The sequence below is a fragment of the Pan paniscus genome, chromosome 1, assembly GCF_029289425.2.
Source record: "Pan paniscus chromosome 1, NHGRI_mPanPan1-v2.0_pri, whole genome shotgun sequence".
Taxonomy (NCBI): Eukaryota; Metazoa; Chordata; class Mammalia; order Primates; family Hominidae; genus Pan; species Pan paniscus.
Genome location: NC_073249.2, coordinates 163,990,021 through 164,014,033, shown reverse-complemented (window position 1 = coordinate 164,014,033; position 24,013 = coordinate 163,990,021). Strand labels below are relative to the sequence as shown.

At 36.3% G+C, this 24,013-nt stretch overlaps 1 protein-coding gene across 11 annotated transcripts in view; it reads left to right on the top strand.

Annotated features, from left to right (window-relative positions):
• The window catches only part of ATG4C (autophagy related 4C cysteine peptidase), an 82,570-nt gene that overhangs the window by 55,197 nt on the left and 3,360 nt on the right, over positions 1–24,013 (top strand). For 7 of the 11 annotated variants that reach the window (XM_014345535.4, XM_024925680.4, XM_003809153.5 and 4 more), the window contains exon 10: positions 3,635–3,754. The exons of 3 other annotated variants lie outside the window; for them this stretch is intronic. In XM_014345535.4, the coding sequence (XP_014201021.1) occupies positions 3,635–3,754 (120 nt within the window). Of the gene's footprint in view, positions 1–3,634; positions 22,531–24,013 lie in introns of all 11 variants that reach the window. One more of the 11 variants, XR_010110959.1, reaches the window with a different exon arrangement.

The window sequence follows — 24,013 nt, the reverse complement described above, 5'->3', positions numbered from 1 at the left end:
TCTTTTGGGTGGAGGATAGGGTCTTGCTCTGTTACCACTCCAGTTGGAGCGTAGTGTGTAATCTCAGCCCACTGTAGCCTTGACCTCCTGGGCTTTAGCGATCTCTCCACCTTAGCCACTCAAGTAGTTGGGACCACAGGCGGGTGCCACCATACCCGGTTAATTATCAGTAGGTACTTTTTAGTAAGGGTATTTTCTAATTAACTGTCTTAGGAAGCTTCATCTGAATCACCAAAATAGCATAGCTGTACCTATAAGCATATGTTTCAGTATTGTTTTTGTATGTTTAGGTAATTAGACTTCACTATTCTAAACAATAAGCCTAGAATAGTGCCTGTCATTTTGTAGGTGCCTAATAACTATTAGGGCAATTGGTAAATAATGTATCAAAAAATGAAATAAATGGGAATTGATTCTCTCTGGCCAGTATTTCCAGAAACACTGTTACAGAAGTGTATCTAGTGAATACTCCCTAAAGTGCGTTTGTCAAGTAGATGCTACTCCTCTTACCAATCATTAGAATTTTAAAAATTAAAAAAAATCATAAGTGCATAGCTCAAAAATTATCACGAAGTGAACATAGCCCTGAATTAGGAAAATATTTGAAAGTTTAACTTGTTCTGCAATAGACAACGATTGTGAATTGTAAATTCATGTTGGTTGGCCTTTGAATCTTCTTGGATGAACAAAATGATATGAATGGCCAGGCATGATGGCTCCCGCCTGTAATCCCTCCACTTTGGGAGGCCAAGGCAGGTGGATCACCTGAGGTCAGGAGTTTGAGACCAGCCTGGCCAACATGGTGAAACCCCGTCTCTACTAAATATACAAAAAAATTAGCCGGGCGTGGTGGTGCGTGCCTGTAATCCCAGCTACTCGAGAGGCTGAGGCAGAGGAATTGCTTGAACCTGGGAGGCAGAGGTTGCAGTGAGCAGAGATCGCACCACTGTACTCCAGCCTGGGCGACAAGAGTGAAACTTCATCTCAAAAAAAAAAAAAAAAAAAGTTTAAATGATATAAAATGCCTCTCTGTTGTATGAGTCCTAGTGCTCATGCTGCAATACCCAATATCAGTTTAAGTGATCAGAGATTTATATCTGTGTTTTTGTGAATATTTTAAAAGTTCTTTGTAGATATTAAAACAACCATGAATAACAATTTAGTGTTTGTTATTATCTATGATGGTTGTAGTCAGTACAGTGAGATAGTAATAAGACTATTCTGGTTTAGTATTATTGGTTCTTACATGAAAAGCCTTTTAAAATTAAAAAATTTTTATTTTCTAGAGACGGAGTTTTGTTCTGTCACCCAGGCTGGAGTGCAGTGGCACCACCATATAGCTCACTGGCACCTCAAACTCCTGGGCTTACGCAATTCTCCCACCTAAGCCTCCTAAGTAGCTGGGACTATAGGTGAACGCCACCACACCTGGCTATTTAAAATTTTTTTTTAGAGGTGGGGTCTTGCCATGATGCACAAGCTAGTTTCAAACCTCAGCCCTCAAGCAATCCTCCCACCTCAGCCTTCTGAATTTCTGGGCACAGGCATGAGCCTGACTCAAGTTCTTACATGAAAACTTTTACCAGTGCTTTAGTATAATATAGAATACCCTTTGTAGATGAGTTCAAAAATATATTATTAGACCATGTACAAGCTTTTGGCCCTCCTTCTTATCCCCGACTGGTAAAAAAGTTAAGAAACATTCCTTGTGATTGTCTTTCGAATGAGCTGGGCAAATGGCTATTTGTAGATACCATGTATGTAGAATAATTTCTTATAAATATGACTTAGAACTGTGCCATATACCCTAATATACTCATATTCCTGTAAATTGTTAACTAACCAGTTTGTTTAGCTTTTCTGTGCTTTTCTAGTTCTGTTTTAAATATTTCTTTGCTAATGTAACAGGTAGATCAATGTTAGAAAAAGTCCAACTAAGATTATACTTGTATTGACTAGTGCCATGGAGGTTCCAGTTTAGCTAGGTTGAATCTCAGTATATAAAGTAAGTTAGCTAAGCATTTTGCAGAAGTCATAGTTTTGAAAACTCGTATTTTGGCCTATATTGAGTGACATATTGTTGGATTTGAATCTAATATGCGGTTGAACTTTTCATTGGAAAAAAAAGCAGCTTGAATGTATATATTTTGCATATCTTTTGGTGATGATACGGGATACAAATTGGGTCACTAGGATGTACAGGGAGAGAAAGAGTGATTTTAATTGATTTCACCATGAACATAACAAATATGACAACTTATTTTTTCCACACTTTAATAGATAGCATGAAGTTAAAAATCCCTTAGTTTTAGGCATTGAATGTAGGGAAACTATAATTTTATGAGCTCAAATCCAGCTCCCCCCCCCCCCCCATTAATGGAGTTGGAGTCTTGCCCTCTTGCCCAGGCTGAAGTGTAGTGGCACGATCATATCTTACTGCAGCTTCAAAACTTCTGGGCTCAAGCAGTCCTCCTGCCTCAGGCTCCTGAATAGCTGGGATTGTACATGGGAGCCACAGCACCCAGCTCCTAGATTATTTCTTAATTGAGCTTGTTCTTTAATTCAAAAATTTCCCACACTTATCTCCCATCTGCCCAGTTCTCTCCCTTTCCCACAGACTTGTTAATTTTTGTATATCCTTAGTTTATTTATATAAATATGAATATACAGTCTTATGTTCTTTTTAACACAAACTTATTTTTTCTACATACAGAAAAAGACTTGGTCATTTCAGTGATTTTTAAGGACAGGCTAAGCATTTAAGCATTAAAAAAATTTTTAAACATAGTACTAAGGTGTGATTGTGAAGAACAAAAAGATTGCAGTGATTACTTTTATATTCTGCCCTTTTTCTACTTTTGTATTCCCTAAAGATGCCAAACTCTACTAACAGCCAAATCCATTAGCAAGACAGTAGAGAAACTAGGGCAGCCTCCCCAGCCCATTTATATCTGTGGCACTGTGTCTCTTGGAGAAAAGTGAACTAAAGAGACAAAAGGACTGATGAGAAAGAGGGCAGGGACCATAATGGAATGGTTTCACCTGTTCCAGCCTGTTCCCTGAGAAGAAACAAGAATTAAAGCACACTCAAAGAGAAAGTTGAAGAATACGCAGTTATGTACTAATTGTGTGAATTGCTAAAACCCTCAAGTTGACCTCTTTTTATGTCAATATAGAACATTTACCTGAATCTGTGTATTTGTTTAAAAAGTCTCGATATCCTTGTTAAAAGGTTTATAAACATTAACCCAAAATCTCCAACAAAACAGACTTAACTGCATTTTAATAGAAATGGCTAACTTGATTCTAAGCCTCATACTTTTTTCATGTCTTTTTCATGTTTTCAAGTGTTAGAAATGCATACCACTTTTGACACACTTCCTTTCTTTTGCAGAATGGCACTAATATCACAAAAGGTTGAAATTTGGTGAATTAAATATATAAAAATGTTGGCTCTTATATTTTACAGTTTTGCAGAGTGGAGAGGACCATCTGCGTAGGATGAACTAAAACACCATTTGAAAATCATGTTTATAGTGATGGGAAAAAGCTAGATAGAAAATTTTAAATAATAGTTTTATATATACTTGTCTATCAAAGATAAATTAATCCTAAAGAACTTTAAAAATTACAGACATTCCACTGCCCTTCTCCCAAAAAGATGTCTTTTCGAAAAATGGATCCCAGCTGTACAATAGGATTTTACTGTCGAAATGTTCAGGACTTCAAACGAGCTTCTGAAGAAATCACCAAGGTATCTTTATTTAAAATATTATATTTGTAAATGACCTAATTTTATTAGAGACAGACTGTCAGAAAGCAAAAACCTGTAAATTATGATTTTTTATAAAATTTCCTCTTGAATGTTAATATTATTAGGAGTATTGTGAATTGAAAAATAAAGCCATTTGAGGAATCTTAGCGTTTGAGGCAAATGAAATCTAGTGACAAGTTGAAAGTATTGATTGGTCCACTAGGTGGCACTGTTGAAATAAAAATCCTTTTGCAAACGCTAGACCGGTGCAAGCAATTAGGTTATATTCTATTTGAAGAAGATTTTAAAAGGGCAATCCCTTAGGGGTAGGAAAAAAATTAATGAAGTATTTGATCAAGCCAAATTGTGCATTATTTCTTGTTAGTCCAAGTGCTTCTTTGATTTTTTTAAAAAGAGAAATGGTATTTTTGGATTTCTCAGAACTGCTTTATCAAATGAGCTGTGTTTTTACCTTCCAGTAAGCTTGTCTAATCTGATCAATTCTACTTATAGGATCCTTGAAAGAGGTTTATTTAACTTCTTCTCATTACATTTATACTTCTACATTTTTTTGGTCCTTGAGTACTGCTAAAACATTTATGGAACCTTAATATCTGTCTCTATGTAGTATTTTAGAAAATAAAAAAAGACTGCTTTTTAAAGAAATACACATAGTTTGATAGCTCTTTATTTGTACCAGTAGTTAGGCTATCATTTTATGGTATGTAAGACCAATACTCGTCATTTTTGGGAATTTTTTTTTTTTTTTTTTTTTTTTTTTTTGAGACTAGGTTTCACTCTTGTTGCCCAGGCTGGAGTGCAATGGCGCGATCTCGGCTCACTGCAACCCCTGCCTCCCAGATTCAAGCAATTATCTTGCCTCAGCCTCCTGAGTAGCTGGGATTACAAGCATGTGCCACCATGCCTGGCTAATTTTGTATTTTTAGTAGAGACGGGGTTTCTCCATGTTGGTCAGGCTGGTCTCGAACTCCTGACCTCAGAATTCTTCACTGGAACTTATATATAATAGTAACTTATTACTGCTTTATTTCCAGTTAATTTTATTCAGGAAAGTGGACATAGTAAGTTGAAATTTTATTTTTACAATGTAAAAATGGAACGATAAAAAATAAAATGTTTCATATAAGCTAGATTTAGTTTACTTGATCTGCCATATGAAAGAGGAAATTTAGCAGGAATGTGGCAGGAAAATGAATGAGGAAAGGAACAAATGAGGTATGTGGGAACCATTCCATATTCTTCATTTCTCACAGTTGTTCTCTTTTCATTCTCCTTTTTCAACATGGAAGGCCAGGTGAACATAACAAAATATATATTTTTCATTTTTCCTCCTATTACTGGAAATTAGTATATGCATTTGTATATTTTAGTTTGACAGTTCTTTGTCTTTACAAAGTATCATGTATATGCTAAAGTATACAAATACAGGTGATATTGTGATATTTATTGATGTTGATGAACATTTTCCATTAAAAAGTCCCATTTCCCTGTTTCCATTCATGTATTTTCTATCTGGATGAAAATAAATATGTTTAAAACAGTAAAGCAGTTTACTCCTGGAATAGAAACAAACCAGATTATTATTACCAAATTAAAAAAAAAAGCAAAATTAAAAAATGTGTTGTGTGCTGATATTTTCTAATTAAAGACACTTATGGCTTTTACATTGGAAAAATACTTAGAAATTATTATTCTTGAGCATCAGAATAATATGCATTAAGGCAAAGAGAAATTATGTTGAAATGTCTTTTGGAAGTACTGAGAATTTTGTAAGAATCAATTAACTTTGCTTTAATAATAGTGTTCTTCTTAAGTCAATAGCTTTTTGTAGCAGTATCAAAAACTCACCATGTCAGTTAATAACACAGTTTCTTTTGCCTGGAAGGTTGTAAGTTAAGCACTTGCCTTTTTTTCTTAAAAACTGAATTTGGCAGTTTTAGTTCAATCATTTTTTTTAACCCTTAAAAATTAAAATAACTTAAAATTATTTGTTTCTGTATAAGATGTATCTTTTCAGTTTTCTCATTTTGAAAATGAAGCTGGTAGTCTAGAGTCTCATGTTTAATTCGTAATACCCTATGAACGAATAACTCCTTATGCTATATGATTTTAAAATATTAATAAAAATTGTTAAACCAATTCAGTGTTTAGCAGAATTCAGTCTAGCAAGTATCTGCATAACTATCATATACAGAGCACAAAATGACCAAGATACAATCTCTGCTTTTGAACAAGGTGTAAAACTTCCATCCTCAAGTAACGTTTATACTTCAGTAGGGGAAATAAGACAAGTAGACATATATTACATTGAATATGATAAGCATCCATATGGAAATAGAAATAAATTGATAGAGGAAAGAAGAGGGTTGAAATGAGAGAGATGTCACATCTAAGTCAAAGTACTTTATTGTGATGGTCATATTTAAGAAGGGCTTTAAAGTATAGGCTTAATTTCTACTGGCTTAGGGAAAGAGAAGGTTACTTCAATCTGAGGAAATACCAAAAGGAAAAGTATAGAAGGAAAGTGGAGAGTTTGTCTAGAGAATGGCAAGTAGTCCAACTTGGTAGGTGCCAAGGCTTCATATTAGGCAGGGTTTCTGCTTCTGACTGCCCGAATCAAAATCCCTAAAGGTGTGGCCTGGGAGTCTCCATTTCTGGCAAGCCTCCCACACAGTCTTGTGTGCCAAATTTGAGAACCACTTGCATAAGACAGGGCAACCCAAGATGTGACACTTGATGTTGTTTTTAGGTGGCACTAGGACAAACATTTTAATACTTAACATTAACTGGCATATTAAATGTGTGACTTATTGATTTGTACAAGGCTATTTAAGTTAAAAATGATGAAAAGAAAAATATTCATTAATCATGATAGTGAAAGGGGTATATAAGTCTCTGAGTTTTGGGAAACACTGTTATAGGAAATACTGAAGGAAGAGTCTAGAAAAGTAGATTAGAATAATGCTATGGAGAATCTTGAATTAAAGCTGAAGAAGTTGTACTTTAGTAATATGTTGATTTTGTTAAATTAATTTTAAAATTTCAGGCATACAGAAATATAGAGAATAATATAGTAAATACCCATGTGTTACCACTGAGCTTAAGAAAGTTACATATATAATTAATAAGTGTGTTATCTTCCACCAATCTTATTCCTTTTCTTCCTTCTCAGTGGTAATCACTATCCTGAATTAGTGTATCATACCCATACTTTATATATCCATAAACAACACATATTATCTTACATTTATTAAATTTTTTGTTAATGATATTTTTATATAAAGAGATATATATTCATCTACAACATTTTTATTTAACAGTGAGTTAGAGATTATCTTTTATTTAACAGTGAGTTAGAGATTATCTATGTAACCGTACATGTTGATCTAGCTTATTCATTTAAACAGCTGAATAGTGGTCCATTCTGTAATACACTCTTTTTATTTAAACTTTCTTTCTTTGATGGTCATCTGGCTTGTTTCTGAGAACTTAAAACTCCTTGTTATATTTGTTTAATTACAAATAATGTTTTAAATAATATTCTTGTACATATCTCTTTGTGCATATATAATACTTTAAGTAGGGTTACATTAGATATACTAGATACATTACAGTGGAATTTCTGGGTCATAAGATAAGCATATTTTTAGATTTGCTGTATGTTGTTAAATACTCTCCAGAGTGATCATGCCAACGAGTATATGAGAATTTCTTAACATCCTTATCAACACTTGATATTGTCAAACTTTAAAATTTTAACCAATCTCGTGGATATGAATAGTACCTCTTTGTAGTTTTAATTTATATTTCCCTGATTGATACTAAGGTTGAATATTTAATCAAAGTTTATTGGCCCATTTGTTTCCTCTTTTGTGAATTTCCCATTCATTCTTTTTCTCTATTTTTTTATGGGGCTATTTGATATGAAGGAAATCTTTACAATTCTAGATACTACTGCTTTGTTGGCTTTATACGTTACAAATATATTCTTCTAGGCCGCTATTTTTACTTGTTAATTGTGTCTTTAATTTTAATATAGTCAAATTAATAATACTTTTATGGTTTTTGAATTTTGTATCAAAGAAATCTTTAATAAGCAAAAGTCATAAACATATTCTCCTATACTCCTTCCAGAAGTTTTATGTTTCACATTTAGAACTTGTATATGTTTTATTTATTTTTATTTATTTATTTTTTTGAGATGGAGTCTTGCTCAGTCACCCAGTCTGGAGTGCAGGGGCGCGATTTTGGCTCACTTCAACCTCCACCTCCCGGGTTCAAGCAATTCTCCTGCCTCAGCCTCCCTAGAAGCTGGGATTACAGGTGTGCACCACCACGCCTGGCTAATTTTTGTATTTTTAGTAGACACAGGGTTTCACCATGTTGACCAAGCTGGTCTTGAATTCCTGACCTCAGGTGATCCTCCTGTGTCAGCCTCCCAAAGGTAGAATCAGTAAGACAGCCACTTAGAAAGTGGTGAGGGAAAGAGAGAGCTCACAGACAAGTCTGTTTTACATCTAGGTGACCAGGGGAACAAATTAATAGTTCATTAATATGGTGATTCATTTAGTCAGCAAATACTTGAGTGCTTTCATCCCTATGACTCCACCAGAATTCCTCTTCAAGGTCACTAATGACCCTACATTGCCAAGTCCATTGGTCGAATCTCAGAGTTCATTCTACTTGTCATAAGAGAAGCATTTGATGTAGGTGAACATCCACTTCACCCTCCTACACCTTCTTCACATTGGCTTCCAGGACACCAAACTCTTTTGGTTTTTCTCATTCTTCACTGGTTGCTCCTTCTTTAGTCTTCTTTGCCTGCTTTCTTCCCCAGCCTCTTAATGTTGGAATAGCTTAGGGCTTATCCTTTAGTTCTGATATCTTCTTTATCTTGATGATCTCATGCAGTCATATAGCTTTAAATATCAGTTATAGTCCAAGATCGTATCTTTAGCCCAAAATTGTTTTCCAAATTTTATATTATAATGTCCAGTTGCTATTCAGTGTCCCTTATACATCTGGCGTACGTTTCCAAAATCAAATTCCTGATCTTCCTTCTGAAGCCTGTTTTGCTCACAGTTTTCCTTGTCTCATTTGATGGCAAATTTATCCACTGTCTGCTCAGGCCAAAGCCTTGGATTATTCTTACCTCCCTTCTCTCTCTCACATCTCATAACAACTTATATATTCAAAGTATATCTAGAATCAGACCACTTTTCACCACCTTCCCTACTGCTCTTGCAACACTGGTCTGAGACACTATTGTTACTTCAGTGATCTCTTATGTAGTTTCCAAGCCTCACTTCCCTGCCTCTAGCTGGTTCTCAATTCAGCAGCCCTGGTAATTCTTTCAAAACATAAGTCATACTGGGCAGGGCACAGTGGCTCACACCTGTAACCCCAGCACTTTGGGAGGTCGAGGTGGCCAGATCACCTGAGGTCAGGAGTTCAAAACCAGTCTGGCCAACATGGTGAAACTCCGTCTCTACTAAAAATACAAAAATTAGCCAGGCATGGTGGTGTGTGCCTGTAGTCCCAGCTACTCAGGAGGCTGAGGCATGAAAATCACTTGAACCCGGGAGGTGGAGGGTGCAGTGAGCCAAGATTGTGCCATTGCACTCCAGCCTGGGCGAGAGAGTGAGACTTTGTCTCAAACAAAACAGAACAAAAAAAGCATAAGTCTTACTGAAGCATTGAGAATAAATAAAAAACAAACAGAAACCATAAGTCGAAGCACTGACATATCCTAAAGCATCTGGAACGGTGCTCAGCTCATAGTAAGTGTTCATTTTGTTGAATGTCTGTCTGGAGCTGGATATGCAGTGGTAAACAAGATAGTTGTGACTCCTGGCTTCATGAACTTATAGTCCAGTGGACATTAAACACACAAGTGTATAACAAAAATTAAAAGTTTCATCGAGAACAAAATACAGTGTCATGAGAAAGAAAAATAGAAGAGACATAATTTAATTTCGGGAGTGCAAAAAACGTTTAATAGTATATATTCACTGCATTTTTTGTAAGGATCTTAACATGCCCATGAAACCTGCCCTATTTAAATCTACCACACAATGAGTAAAAAATCACCAGGAGAAGAGTGAGTGTCTTTCTAATCATAATGGACCTAATAGAGTTTCATGTCTTGCTTTAAGACTCTTGGAAGCCATGAATTAGGAGTAGGTAAAGTGAACAGTAGAGTTTGGCGTGATGGGGAGAGCAGAATTTCAAGTCAGTTTAGTAGTATCTTTTATTTCATTGAAATGGTCAACTGTGGAAATCCCTGTGGACAGGGAGGCAAATGGTCCGGGAGAGTTGAGAGTGGAAAACTTGAAGGTCAGATGAGTATGATGAAGTCAGGTTTACTGGAAGTGCCTCCAAAACAACCACTCTTCCGTTCTCTGCCTTCTTCAGACTTCAGCATCTCTATGGAATAGTTCTATTTAACACTGTGTCTAATCTTCTATTAATAATCTTCCTCCCTACCTCCCCTCATGTCTGAGTAGTTAATTATGTTGTTGAAATCTTTTACGTTCTTTTTTCTTTCCCGTATGGTTTTTAAATTACAGAAAGACATGTTATAAAAGCCTCCTATTGTGATGGTAGGGTTATCTGTTTCTCCTTTAAGTTCTTTTTTGTTTGTTTGTTTTATACATTTTGAGGCTTTGCTATTAGTTACATACAAACTTAGGACTGTTAGGTCTTCCTGTTGAATTACAACTTTAAATGTTCCTCTATCTCTTAGTAATATTTCTTACCTTAAATTCTGTTTTTGTACTTTGTGTCATCAAAAACTTGAGTCCTGTAGGATTTTAAATTCCACAAGGCATTGTGTTTTAAAGAGTCAGTATTACCCTTTCTGATGCCCTTCATTTTTTCCCTGTTTTACTCTGTTTCCTTTTGGGATCATTTTGGTTGTCTCTGAAGAACTTTCTTTATTATTTCTTTTAATGCTGTTACCTGGTGATAAATTCTCTCAGCTTTTGTTTGAACACATCTTTTTTATGCCTTCATTTAAAAATGGAAACAATAGCAAATTTATAGAAAAGTTGTAAATATAATACAAATAATTTTTTTTCCTGAACCATTTGAGAATAAGTTGCTAGCATGATGCCCCATTAGCCTTGAATAGTTGAGTGTGCACTTCTTGCTTAGAAATAAAGACATTCTCCTACATAACCACAATATAACTATCAGAATCAGGAAAGTGGCATTGTACATTATCACCATTTAATCCCCAAGAAACTATTCAGGTTTCACCAGTTGTCCCAGTAATGCTCTAGGTGGCAAAAAGATTGAGTTCACAATAATACGTTACATTTATATGTCTTAAATCTTCTTTAATCTAGAACAGTTAATCATCTTTTTTGATTTTCACATTATATTTTTGAAGATAACAGGATACATGTTTCTTAGTTTTTTTACAGGACACTTTTGAAAATTTTGTAGATTGTCCTCTCAATTTGGGTTTGTCTATACAGTTTCATCATTAATTTCAGGTTATACATCTTTGCCAGATATATCACCGAAGTGATGCTATGTTTTTCTGACTGCTTCTTGGTGATTGGCATGCGATTTTTATTGTTTCTTTATTGGTGATGCTAACTTTGACCCCTTGGTTAAAGTGATGTCTGCTGCCTGCCAGGTTCCAGTCTGTCTTCAACATACCCAGTTGACCAGAATGACTTCCTCCACCCGGGCATGCATACCTGCTTTGCCCAGCCCCGTCTAGTGGCTTTAAAAATGAATTGTTTGGGAGGGGAAGGGAAGAGGAAGAGCTTGCCTTTGTTGTTGAAGGATATTTTCACTGGATATAGAATTCCATGTTAACAGTTGTTTTCTTTCAGTGTCTTAAAGATATTTATTCCATTATCTCTGGCTTCTTTAATTTCTTAATAGACTTTGCCTCTCTAAGATTTTTATTTCTCAAGACTTAAATTGTTTTAATTGCTCTCAGATGCTTTCCAACAGTTGTTTTATCTATCATACTTTATCTTTTTTTTTTTGGAGACAGAGTCTCACTCTATCCCCAAGGCTGGAGTGCAGCGGTATGATCTTGGCTCACTGCAACCTCTGCCTCCCGGATTCTAGTGATTCTCATGCCTCAGCCTCTTGAGTAGCTAGGATTACCGGTGCCTGCCACCACGCCCAGCTAAGTTTTGTGTTTTCAGTAGAGCTGGTGTTTCACCATGTTGGCTAGGCTGGTCTCAAACTCCTGACCTCAGGTGATCACCCACCTCAGCCTCCCAAAGTGCTAGGATTACAGGCGTGAGCCACTGCACCTGGCTGTACTTTATCCATTTCTTGTGGTGGTTCTTGGTGGTAGGGTTGATTTGATACAAGCTACGTCATTATGATGCTCCTAATTAGTATATTTATAAAATACTTGTTTTAGTTATTTCTTTTAAGGTGTAAGGTGTGACTATAAACTAAAAATATTTAAAAAATTTTTAACACAGAAGTTTTGTTTCTATTTCATTAGAATTTTACGAGTACTATTTAGAGAGAGACATGAGATTAAAGTTTTATCTTCTGTTCATCCAAAGAAATTATGGTACTGAAGTAAATTATAAAATAAAGTAAAATAACAAATGAAAATAATTTGGTTACTAAATAAATGACAACTCCATTTTCCTGGGTGCTCAGCCTAAAAACTGGATCCCTTGCTCTGTCTCACAAACCCCATGTCGTATGCATCAGCAAATCCCATCATCTCTTCTTTAAAATATACTTAGAATTTGATAATTTCTCACCACTCTCATTATTACCCTGGCCCATCCTCACATCTTCCTTGAGATTATTGCGGTAGCTCCCTAACTGATCTCCCTTGCTCTGTCTACAGTCTAGAATCAACATAGCCACCAGAGTGATTTTGTTTAGAATGTAACTAAGATTGTGTTAATTTTTTAAAGAACCTTACAGTAGCTTTTTAACTCAGAGTAAAAGCCCAAACTCTTACAAACCCACAAGGCTTTATATAAATGGAATCTCTGCTTCTCCCTGCTGCCTCTTTGAACTCATTCCCTACCATTTTCCCTAACTCTCTCAAGTCCAGCCACACTAGTCTCCTTGAAAATGATCAGTGCCCGCCCCTGTTTCATGGGTTTCGTTTGTTTCCTGTGCCTGGCATTCTCTTCCTACAGATATTCTCATGGTTCTCTCCCTTCTTTCAGATCTTTACTCAAGTGTCACATTCTTAGGCCTTCCCTGGGCACCCTTTATACTTCGTAATTCCCTTCCTTCATTGTTTTATTTTTCTCCTTAGCACATATCACTATACACATATACGTATATATTCTGCTATATCATGTGTATATATATATATATATATATATACACACACACACACACACACACACATTCTGTTTAGTTATCTATCATCTGTTTATTCCACTGGAATGTCATCTCAACAAGGGAAGGATTTTGTTGGTTTTGTTTCTTTTTGTATCCCCAGTGCTTAGCACTGGCTATCACATTGTAGAAGGTCAGTAAATCATATTTGTTGAATGAAGAAATGAATTAAAAAGACTTTGTTATAAAGTTGTCTTATAAGTTAGTAAAGAGGTCAGTGATTGAGTTATAGAAAATCTACAGTGTGTTTTTACCTAGTTCTTCTATTTTCCTTAAATTGCTGTGGATTTATCTTAAAACTTGGAATAGTCCTTTTATTCAGTGCACAGCTCAAAATACGTTTTGTTCAAAAAATTAGTTTTCATATTTATTAAAGTAGTACATACACTAACTTTAAAAATGGAAATTGCGATAAAAGGCTTATGCTGAAAATCAGGAGTCCCTTGCCATTTTACTTCCCACTCCAAAGAATACCTCCTCAGGTATATTCACTTTTAACTCTTTTAGCTATTTATTTAGAATTTTAACTCTGCATTTCTAAGAACAATAAGTCTCCCCTTAACATCATTGATAGGTTCTTGGAAACTGTAACTTTAAGTGAAATGATATAAAATGAAACTGGTTTTACCATAGGGTAATTGATATAAACAAGAGTTAAGTTCCTAAGACATAGTTCTTGTCACAGAAGCATCACCAAACTTACAAATAAAGACTTAAATACTTCTACTATTAAACATTGAAATAAATGTGAGCTGTACTTGTATTTAAGAAAGATTGAGATATTTCACAGAGATGACCGAACATTTAAAAAAAATAAATAGCTACAAAGAGAACTAAGGAAATGAAAAAGGAGTGGGAATACTAACTCCAAGAAAAACAAAGCTTAGAAAAAAAGGAATGTAAGATAATTGTTTATCTTACAATTGTTGGTGGATCAGTGAGCAACAGCAGTCGTGGTGGTGGGTTAAATCAAGGAATAGTTTGCAAAGCGAAAATTGTAAGAAGCACCTCCTACCACCACACAGTTCCAGAACAATCACAAATCTGGCAGGCTTATTGAGTGCCTTGTTACCGTGTGTTTATTGTCAAGCATTTGTGTGATTGTTGTATACCTTACACATTTTTATTTGGCAATAATTTGTATTCATTCATTCATTCATTCATTCGTTCATTCTCCAGCTGGCCTATTCAGTTCAGGTTGTAGGTGGCCAGAGGCTATTCTGGAGGCTCAGGACGCAAGGTGGGAAGCTACCCGGAGTAAGGTATACTCATACACACACCATTATTCTCCCAGACCGGATCAGTGCAGACACACCAGCTCACCTCATGTGCACATGTTTGGGATGTGAAAGGAAACTGGAGAACTTGGAGTAACCTCCTTACACAGGCATGAGGAGAATGTGCAAACTTCACACAGATAGTGGCTCTGGCTGGGAATTGATTTTTTTTCTTCATGAACATTATAATCACACAATGTTGAACAAAATGACATTATTTGGGAACCTGCTGTAATGTGCTTATTCTGCAGTTTCTTGATTAGTCCACTGTAGACATTCTTTGTTATTTTTTAGTTATAGTACTTGAGGATTTAACTCTCTTCCCACACCCTTTCACCTGGTTTCTCTTCTCCTAGCCATACTCCCACTACAGTTATAACATAGATTTTGGTCAGTCACTATTCAGTGTTCACATTATGCCTCCATAATATTGTTTACTAATCACATAATGTGCTATGATTACATTTCTTTTTTCCTATCCTTTGTATTTCTTAGAGTTAGTACTCCTTCCCCCTTTTTTCATTTCCTTAGTTCTGTTTTTACCTATTTATTTTTTTTCTAAATGTTCAGTTATATCTGTCAACCACCTAGCGGTAAGTTTTTCGTAATTATAAACATAGGAAAAATCTCTTTTTTTCTGGAGATTTGCTCATTCCTGTTTTCTATTCACTCTCACCTTAACTGTTCTCCAGGCCTGGTGCAGAGTGGTCAGTTTGGAACTTCCTGATGCCACTTTCCTGTATTTGATCTCCTATATTCTGAATCTTTTAGTTTATTCCTTTCTCTTGCTGGAGCATATTTTCTAGTGCCTTCCTATGAAAAAGATGCATAGATGGTAAATTTTTTGAATTCCTGCATGTCGACCAGCTTTATCTTTTAATTTCTTGATAATTTAATTGGATACAGAATTCTAAAATGAAAATAATTTTCCCCTGAACTTTAGAAGCATTGTTCCACTCCCTTCTAGCATTTAGTGTTGTTGAGAAGTTTGATGTCATTCTGCATTATTTTACTCCAAATGAAATTTTTTTTTTTCTCTGAGAGCTTTCAGGTTGGAATCCCAGCTCCATCACCTAATTGCTGTGTATCTTTAGGTGCATTGCTGCACTTCTTTGTGCATCGGTTTTCTCATGGAATGAAAATACTAATAGCCACCGTTCTCTGTAACATCATTATGAGGATTAAAGATTTAATAGACTAGTGCTTGGTTTATAGGAGCACTAACGTGTTAGCTATAATTATTACTGTTATTTTTACTTTTGAGACAGGATCTTGCTATGTTGCCCAGGCTGGAGTGCAGTGGTGCAATCATAGCTCACTGCAGCCCCGACCTCGTGGTCTCAAGCAATCCTCCCACCTCAGCCTCCTGACTAGCTGGGACCACAGGTGTGTACCACCACAACAGCTAATTTTTACATTTTTTGTAGAGACAGGGTTTCACTATGTTGGCCTGGCTGGTCGTGAACTCCTGGGCTCATGCAATCCTCCTGCCTCAGCTTCTCAAAGTGCTGGGATTACAGGCATGAGCCACTGTACCCGGCCAGTTACAATTATTTATCCCTAATATTTTGAAGCTTCATTATGTGTCTTGGTTTGCATTCTTTGTCATTGATTGTCCTGCTTTCTTCCATTATGGGAAATGTCTTTGAAATTAAAAATAATCATTTCCTCTGTTTTCTTTATTCTTACCTTCTGGAACTCTTATTATACAGTTTGGACCTTCTGAATTGCTCCCTAGTTTTTCTCTTTTTTCCTTTTGTTTCTCATGGTCTTCATATTTTTGTACTGAAAGATTTCCTCTGCTTTACCTTCTACCTATTCTGTTGTTCTTAAATTTCAATTAGGCTGCTTACATTTTTAGTTGTTATTGATATTTTTTCTATTCCTTTTTCATAGAATTCCTTTCTTTCTTATGGATGTATTTTCTCTTTTCCCCTAGAAAATTAATTATAGTAATTTTTATTGTAATTTTGTAATTACTATAAAATAGTAATTTCGAGGTTTTCTTCTGTTTCTTTTGTTGTTTATGCTTCCTTCTGGACTCTTTCATGGTTTTGTTTTTTCTTTTCTCTTTTTCTTTCTTTTTTTTTTTTCAGACAGAGTCTTGCTCTGTCACCCAGGCTGGAGTGCAGTGGCACGATCTGGGTTCACTGCAAGCTCCGCCTCCTGGTTCATGCCATTCACCTGCCTCAGCCTCCCGAGTAGCTGGGACTACAGGCACTTGCCACCATGCCCGACTAATTTTTTGTATTTTTAGTAGAGACGGGGTTTCACCGTGTTAGCCAGGATGGTCTCGATCTCCTGACCTTGTGATCCTCCCGCCTCGGCCTCCCAAAGTGCTGGGATTACAGGCGTGAGCCACCACGTCCAGCTGTTTTTTCTTTTAATCATCTGGTTTTTCTTTATACGCTTTCCCCCAAATGACTAGTGACCTTCTCTCTGTTTATATTTAATAGTAAGGCACTAAAAAGCTGAGTAGAAGCTCTGTATGTTTGAGCTTGGCTTTTTAGCTGTTAACTTTCATACTAGGATGATCATGTAATGAGCTTGCCTTTTTGTTGGGTGACCCTTACATGTTAGTAAGTGGTGGTCTTTTCTCTGGAGTTGTTTCGTTTTCTCAAAGAAAAGTTTTGCCGTCTCTTAAGAGCCTGTGGAATGAATATATGTTGTCTGTTCGAGCTCCAGGAGCAGGAAGTGAAGGATACTGAGGACCCTACGGTTTCCTGTTTTTAGACTGACACTTAATTACTCAGCTTCTGAAGTCATCACTGTGTCTGGTGTACTGGAGTTCATATCATTATCTATTCAGTTTTTCCAAATAATAAATCTTTATTTTTGTATATGGGGGATGGCTGGAGAGGGGGGTGAAGAAGGGTGTTGGTTGCAAGGAGGGACCTGGGAATTGAGTTCATACAAGTTTTTATCAGTTTCCTTATTTTTAGTTTTGGGTCTCACCTCTGCTTTCCATGACGTCTTTGGCCGTTCTGTACTGTTGCTCTCCAAGTTCTGCAAGATGAATTTGCTTACTTTTCATGGGTATCCCAACACATCTCCTTCCTAACTCACAAACTTAGGTTGTATTTCCCCTGCTCTGCTGTGCTGTAAATGGCCTGATGTAGATTATTTTTTATTTTATCTCATACCCCCTTTTATTCTTATTTTTTTCATTTGTTCTCAATTTAATGATTATTAAATAATCATTTGGTAATTCAAGGATAAACATTACCTGTTCATTGTTAAACTTATTACCTAGTAGCGCTGGTGTTTGAGGACAGGAAATCACAAATGAAAATGTACTAGGGAATGAATTATTTGATTATGGAATGCATATCAGCACAGGGGAAAAATTTACATGTGGCCAGTTGTCTTCTAGCTGCAAAACACAATTTATGTGATAGCCATTGAATCCCTGAGATCTTAGAAGTTATTCAGTCCAAAGCTAACATTTGTTGAGTCTTCACCTATGGTATATTATCTCACTTAACCAACCAAACCTTCTGAGATAGGTACTTTTGTCTCCATTTTACAGATAAGGAATCTTACATTTAGAAAGGTTTAGCAGTGTTGACAAAGGCCACAACTAATAAACGGTGGTACTGCGATTCACCTGAGACAGTAACTCAAGACTGTGTGCTCATAAGCACTATGCTGTATAGTCTCCTATTTATACATCAGTCCATGTTCCAGACAGTTGAGTATCTAATCTTTATTTCAGGTTATAGTGAGCTAATGACTTTTCCTGGAAGTATTTTCAGTTTTCAGATAGACCCTTATTGTTAAAAAATTTCTTCTTTTGGTGAATCGAAATCAGCCTGTATGTAGTCTTATAGAGTAAGAGAATAGGTTTGCTCTGTAGTCTTATAGAGTAAGATAATAGGGTTGTTTCCCCTTGTAGGACAGTTACTCCCATTTTCTCCAGTGGTACACAGTTTCCCATGCCCATCACTATTTTGGTAAAGGTCTTTTTGAAATCACTTTAGTGTTTCAGGCTTGTGTTCACCTAGAGGTCCTCCTTCTAGTTCTGTGTTTTCCACATGGAATCTGAGTGACTTTTTAAATTTCAAAGGTCTTTTTTACTTCCAGGATCTAATGATAGAAACTCTGAGTTCTTTTGAAATCTTCAGCAGCTTATAGTTTATTTGGGGAGACATGAAATGGAGGTTAAAGATAAATGACTGTACAATTAAATGCCAAAAGACTAATATTATGATAGTTCAATAATAATGATAAAGCCAACACATTAGATGCCAGGCAATCCTCTAAGTACTTTACATATATTAGCTGATTTAATCTGCACAACAACTCTGTGAGATAGATACTATCATTACTGGCATTTTACAGCTAAGGAAAATGAGACAGGTATAGTAATTTGCCCAGGGTTAAACAGTTAATAAGTATCAGCCAAGTTTTGAACTGATACTGTCCAACTCCACAGTGCATGTTTGTGATCCTTACATTATACTAGACAAATGTATAGGACTTTGGAGAAGGGAATAATCACTGTAGAGTGAGATAGTTGTCAGTGGAACTTGGACTGGAACTTTACTGATGGAGTTTGGTACAATCAGACAAGAAGTATGAAGGATGACTAGATGATAGAAACATCCTGAGCAGAACCACCAAGGTCAAATGTTGGGGGAAATCTATGGTAGGATGTTTCTGAGGTAGTCTGTTTAAGGGAACAGTGAAACCCAAATCATGTGTTAATTTAGCTTATAGGGACCTGAGTGATCTGGCCCTTGTGTACCATCCTTACTGTTTTCCTCTACCTGCAAGCCACGCTGGCTTGCTTTCTGTTCTTTGAACATGCAAAGTGTGCTGGCATCCTAGGACCTTTGCACTCTGATTTCCCTGCCTAGAGTGCTCTTCGCCCAGAACTTTTATGTCTGGCTCCTTATTGTCATTCATAGGGGCCCCCAACCCCTGGACCATGGACTCGTACAAGTCTGTGGCCTGTTAGGAACCAGGCCGCAAGCAGAAGGTGAGCGGCGGGTTAGCGAGCGAAGCTTCCTCTGTGTTTACAGCCATTCCCCATCACTACTCGCATTACCGCCTGAGCTCTGCCTCCTGTCAGATCAGCGGTGGCATTAGAGTCTCATAAGAGTGTGAACCCTATTGTGAACTGCATATGCAAGGGATCTAGGTTGCATGCTCCTTATGAGAATCTAAGGCTTGATGATCTGTCACTGTCTCCCATCATCCCCAGATGGGACAGTCTAGTTGCAGGAAAACAAGCTCAGGGCTCCCATTGATTCTACATTATAGTGAGTTGTGTAATTATTTCATTATATATATTATATATATATTATATATTGCAATGTAATAATATAAATAAAGTACACAATAAATGTAATGCACTTGAATCATCCTGAATCCATCCCCACCCCCTCAGTCCGTGGAGAAATTAATTGTCTTCCATGAAATCAGTCCCTTGTTCCTGAAAGGTTGGGGACTGCTGGTTATTCAGGTTGCAGCTTGGTCTTTTCTGACAACACATCTTAAAGAAACCTTCCAGTCCTTCCTAAGCACATGAGCCGGTTTTATTTTTATTGTGGTTCTCATCTCTGAATGGTGTACAAACACCATTGGTTATCTGTTCAATACTCATCCCTCTTTCTTTTTTGCTAAAGAATCCTGATTTTGTTTGCAGTGACAGTACCCACCAAATACTCACTTTTCTAGTCTCCTATTTCTTTAGAAACAGTTTGGTGTAAGTGAAATATAAGTGGGTGTGTGCTGGAAGTTTCTGGGAACGCTTTTGCTCTCCCGCTGTAATGGGATGTAGATGCAGTGCTGTCCTCTTACATCTACCTGCCCCTTCCTTGAATTTAAACTAAACACTTGGGGTTTCAACAGTCCTATTTGATTCAGAGAGAAAGGCCAAGAGAATTGTAGAAGCTGTTCATCTGACATCAATTAATCAAAGTAGCAATGTCAGACTGGTGAAAACAGTTCGTATTATTTGACATTGTTGTTATTGTTTTCTATTATTTCTTTCTTTGTCACTTGCAACAAAATCATTCCTAATTAATGTAAATGATGTTGCCATTGATAGAAATGGAGAAGTCTGGAAGAGAGCTACTTTTAGGAGGAAGAAATGGAAATTTTATGATCAATTTAAGTTGATGTTGCAGTCATGCCTCCACTGACTACTGTTGGAGGTGGTAGTGGTTACACCAGAGCAAAACTACCTATGCTCAGATCCTGACTGTCTCAGTTACTAGTTGTGTGACCTTATATGAGTCACCTAACCCCTCAATATTTCAGTTCTCCCATCTGCAAAAACATGGATGATAAGCCTAGCAGAGAAATTGTTGAGACAGATAGTAGGTAATATTAAGGAAGAGAATATAGAAGGAGTGAATGTAGAGAGAAGATAAAGGAACAGTTGATTTTTATCTGCATTTTGGGATGTGGAAATAAGTAGAATCAATGAAGGAGGAGATAGAGAAGAAATCGTTCAGAAAATAGAAGGAAAAACAGGAAAGCAAAATATCTCAGAAATCAGGAAAATGGTATTTTAAGAAAAATACTCAGCAGTGTTGATTGCAGTAGAAATAATAGGAACTAATAACAGGACTTTTTATTTGAGGGCTAGAAGAAAGTATTTTTTTAAGAGAGTGTTTTAAGTACAGTGAGGGGTAAAAGTTGGATACAAGGATTTAAGATTGTGTAGTGAGGAAATAGGATAGTTAACATCACTTGCACACTTAGCTTAGTTCGACTATATGAGCTCTTGTAATAAAAAACAGGAATATATTTTTCCATGTATACTCTTTATTATATACAGTCATACATTGCTTAATGATGGGGATACATTCTGATAAATGTGTTGTTAGGTGATTTCATTGTTGTGCGAACATAATTGAATGTACTTGCATAAACCTGGAATTGTGTAGCCTACTACACACCTAGGCTGTGTGGATGGGTTGAGTATCCCTAATCTGAAAATCTGAAATCCAAAATGCTTCAGAATTCAAAACATTTTGAGTGCTGATATGATACTAAAAGGAAATGCTGTTTGGGACATTTAGGATTTCAGATTTTGGATTTTTGGATTTTCAGCTTTGGGATGCTGAACCAGTAAGTATATATAATGCAAATATTTCAAAATCTGAAAAAAATCCAAAATGGAAACACTTCCGTCCTAAGCATTTCAGGTAAGGAATATTCAAACTGTATAGCCTGTTGCTCCTGGACTACAAATCTGTACAGCATGTTACTGTACTGAATACTAGAGGCAATTATAACACAATGGTAAGTATTTGTGTATCTAAATGTATCTAAACATAGAAAAGATATTATAAAAAGATGGTATAAAAAATAAAAAATGGTGTACCTGTGTAGGGAATTTACCATGAATGGCACCTGCAGGACTGGAGGTTGCTCTGGGTGAATTAGTGAGTCTGTGGTGAGTGAATGTGAAGGCCTAGGACACTACTGTACACTACAGTAGACTTTATAAACACTGTACACTTAGGCTACACTAAATTTATGAGAAAACATATTTCTTCAATAATAAATTAACCATATCTTTCTGTAACTTTTTTTTTTTCTTTTGAGATGGAGTCTCGCTCTGTCGCCAGGCTGGAGTGCAGTGGTGCAATCCTGACTGACTGCAACCTCCGCCTCCCAGGTTCAAGCAATTCTCTGCCTCAGCCTCCTGAGTAGCTGGGATTACAGGCGCCCACCACCACGCCTCACTAATTTTTGTATTTTTAGTAGAGATGGGGTTTCACCATCTTACTGTAACTTTTTAACTTTATAAAGTTTTAAATTATTTTTAGCTTTTTGACTGTTTTATAAGCACTTAGTTTAAAACACAAACACATTGTACAGCTCTACAAAGATATTTTCTTTCTATTCTTATTCTATAAGATTTTTTCTATTTTTAAAATTTATTCTTTTCCTTTTAAACTTTTTTGTTAAAAATGAAAACACAAACATACACATTAGTTTAGGCCTACCCAGGGTCAGGATCATCAATACCACTATCTTCTACCCCTACATCTTGTCCCACTAGAAGGTCTTCAGGGATGGTAACACACATGCAGCTGTCATCTCCTATGATAACAGTGCCTTCTTCTGCAGTGCCTCCTAAAGCACCTGCCTGAGGCTGTTCTACAGGTAATTTCTTTCTAAAAAAGTAAAATGAGTACACTCTAAAATAATAAAAAATTGTATAGTAAATACTTAAACCACTAAGTCATTTATTATAAAATATTATGTACTGTACATAATTTTATCTGCCATACAATCAGTTTGTTTACACCAGCATCACTACAAACTTGTGAATAATGCATTGTGGAATGACATTATGACAGCTGTGACAACACTAGGTGATAGGAATTTTTCAGCTGCATTATTATCTTATAGGACCACTGTTGTACGTGGTCCTTGTTGACTGAAATGTTATTCTGTGGCACATGACTGTACTATTTACATAACTATATATTTTACATTTATACATATTACTGAAGAGTGTTGCATACACAAGATTATGCATATCACCCTTTAAACAATTTAAAGACTTGTTAAAGGTGATTTTTGACAATGCTTGATTTTGCAGTATGGGCTGACTTTAGAGCTTAACCCCTACATAGGGTATAGCTCTAGTGTGGTGAATATATGCTACATAGGTTTACACTGCCCTGTACTGGGGAATAATTTTACATATATGGTGGCAGGGACTAGTGGAAAAAGTTTTGGCTTGAGGAGAAGTGATCATCTCCTGGTTCTATTTCTGTCCTACCAACTACTAGCTTTATTATGGTATACATTGCTTAACTTCTGTCCTCCAGCTTTTTCCTTTGTAAATTCTGAAACCTGTCAACTCAGTACTTAGGAAAGGTGTGATAAAATATTTGATCTCCTGAAATGTATGCTTTGCCTTTTAGCTAATAAAGTAGCTTCAGTGTAGCTTTAGCTGTGTTATTACAGTAGTACAGAGTTTAGAATTGCCTGTTCTAAAGTTGTTGAGCAAACCACTGAATTCCCTTTTAAAAAACAACTATGAGATGGTGAATTCAGTTACCTTAAATTTTTTTTAAATAATAGTTTTCTCCTACTATGTAATAGAAGAATTACATGTTAGAAAGTTCGAAAAATAGGCTGGCCGTGGTGACTCATGCCTGTAATCCCAACACTTTGGGAGGCAGAGGCGGGTGGATCACTTGAGTTCAGGGGTTTGAGACCAGCCTGGGCAACATAGTGAGACCCCATCTGCATAAAAAATACAAAATTAGCCAGGTATGGTGGCACATACCTGTAGTCCCAGCTACTCGGGAGCCTGAAGTAGAAGGATCATTTGAGTGCAGGAGGTCGAGGCTGCAGTGAGCCGTGATCATGCCACTGCACTCCAGCCTGGACGACAGAGTGAGAGTATGTTTCAGAAGAAAGAAGCTTGGAAAATAGAACACACACACACACACACACAGAGACACACAAACACATGAGAAAAATCACTAATTATTTCATTCAGAGGTAACTTAATGTTTTGTTATCTTTCAGTCTTTTCAAAATATATATTTGAAATTATTTTAACATAATTGAAACTAAATTTTATAGCTTTATATCTTTTTTAAGGATTATGTAATAAACATTTTCCAAG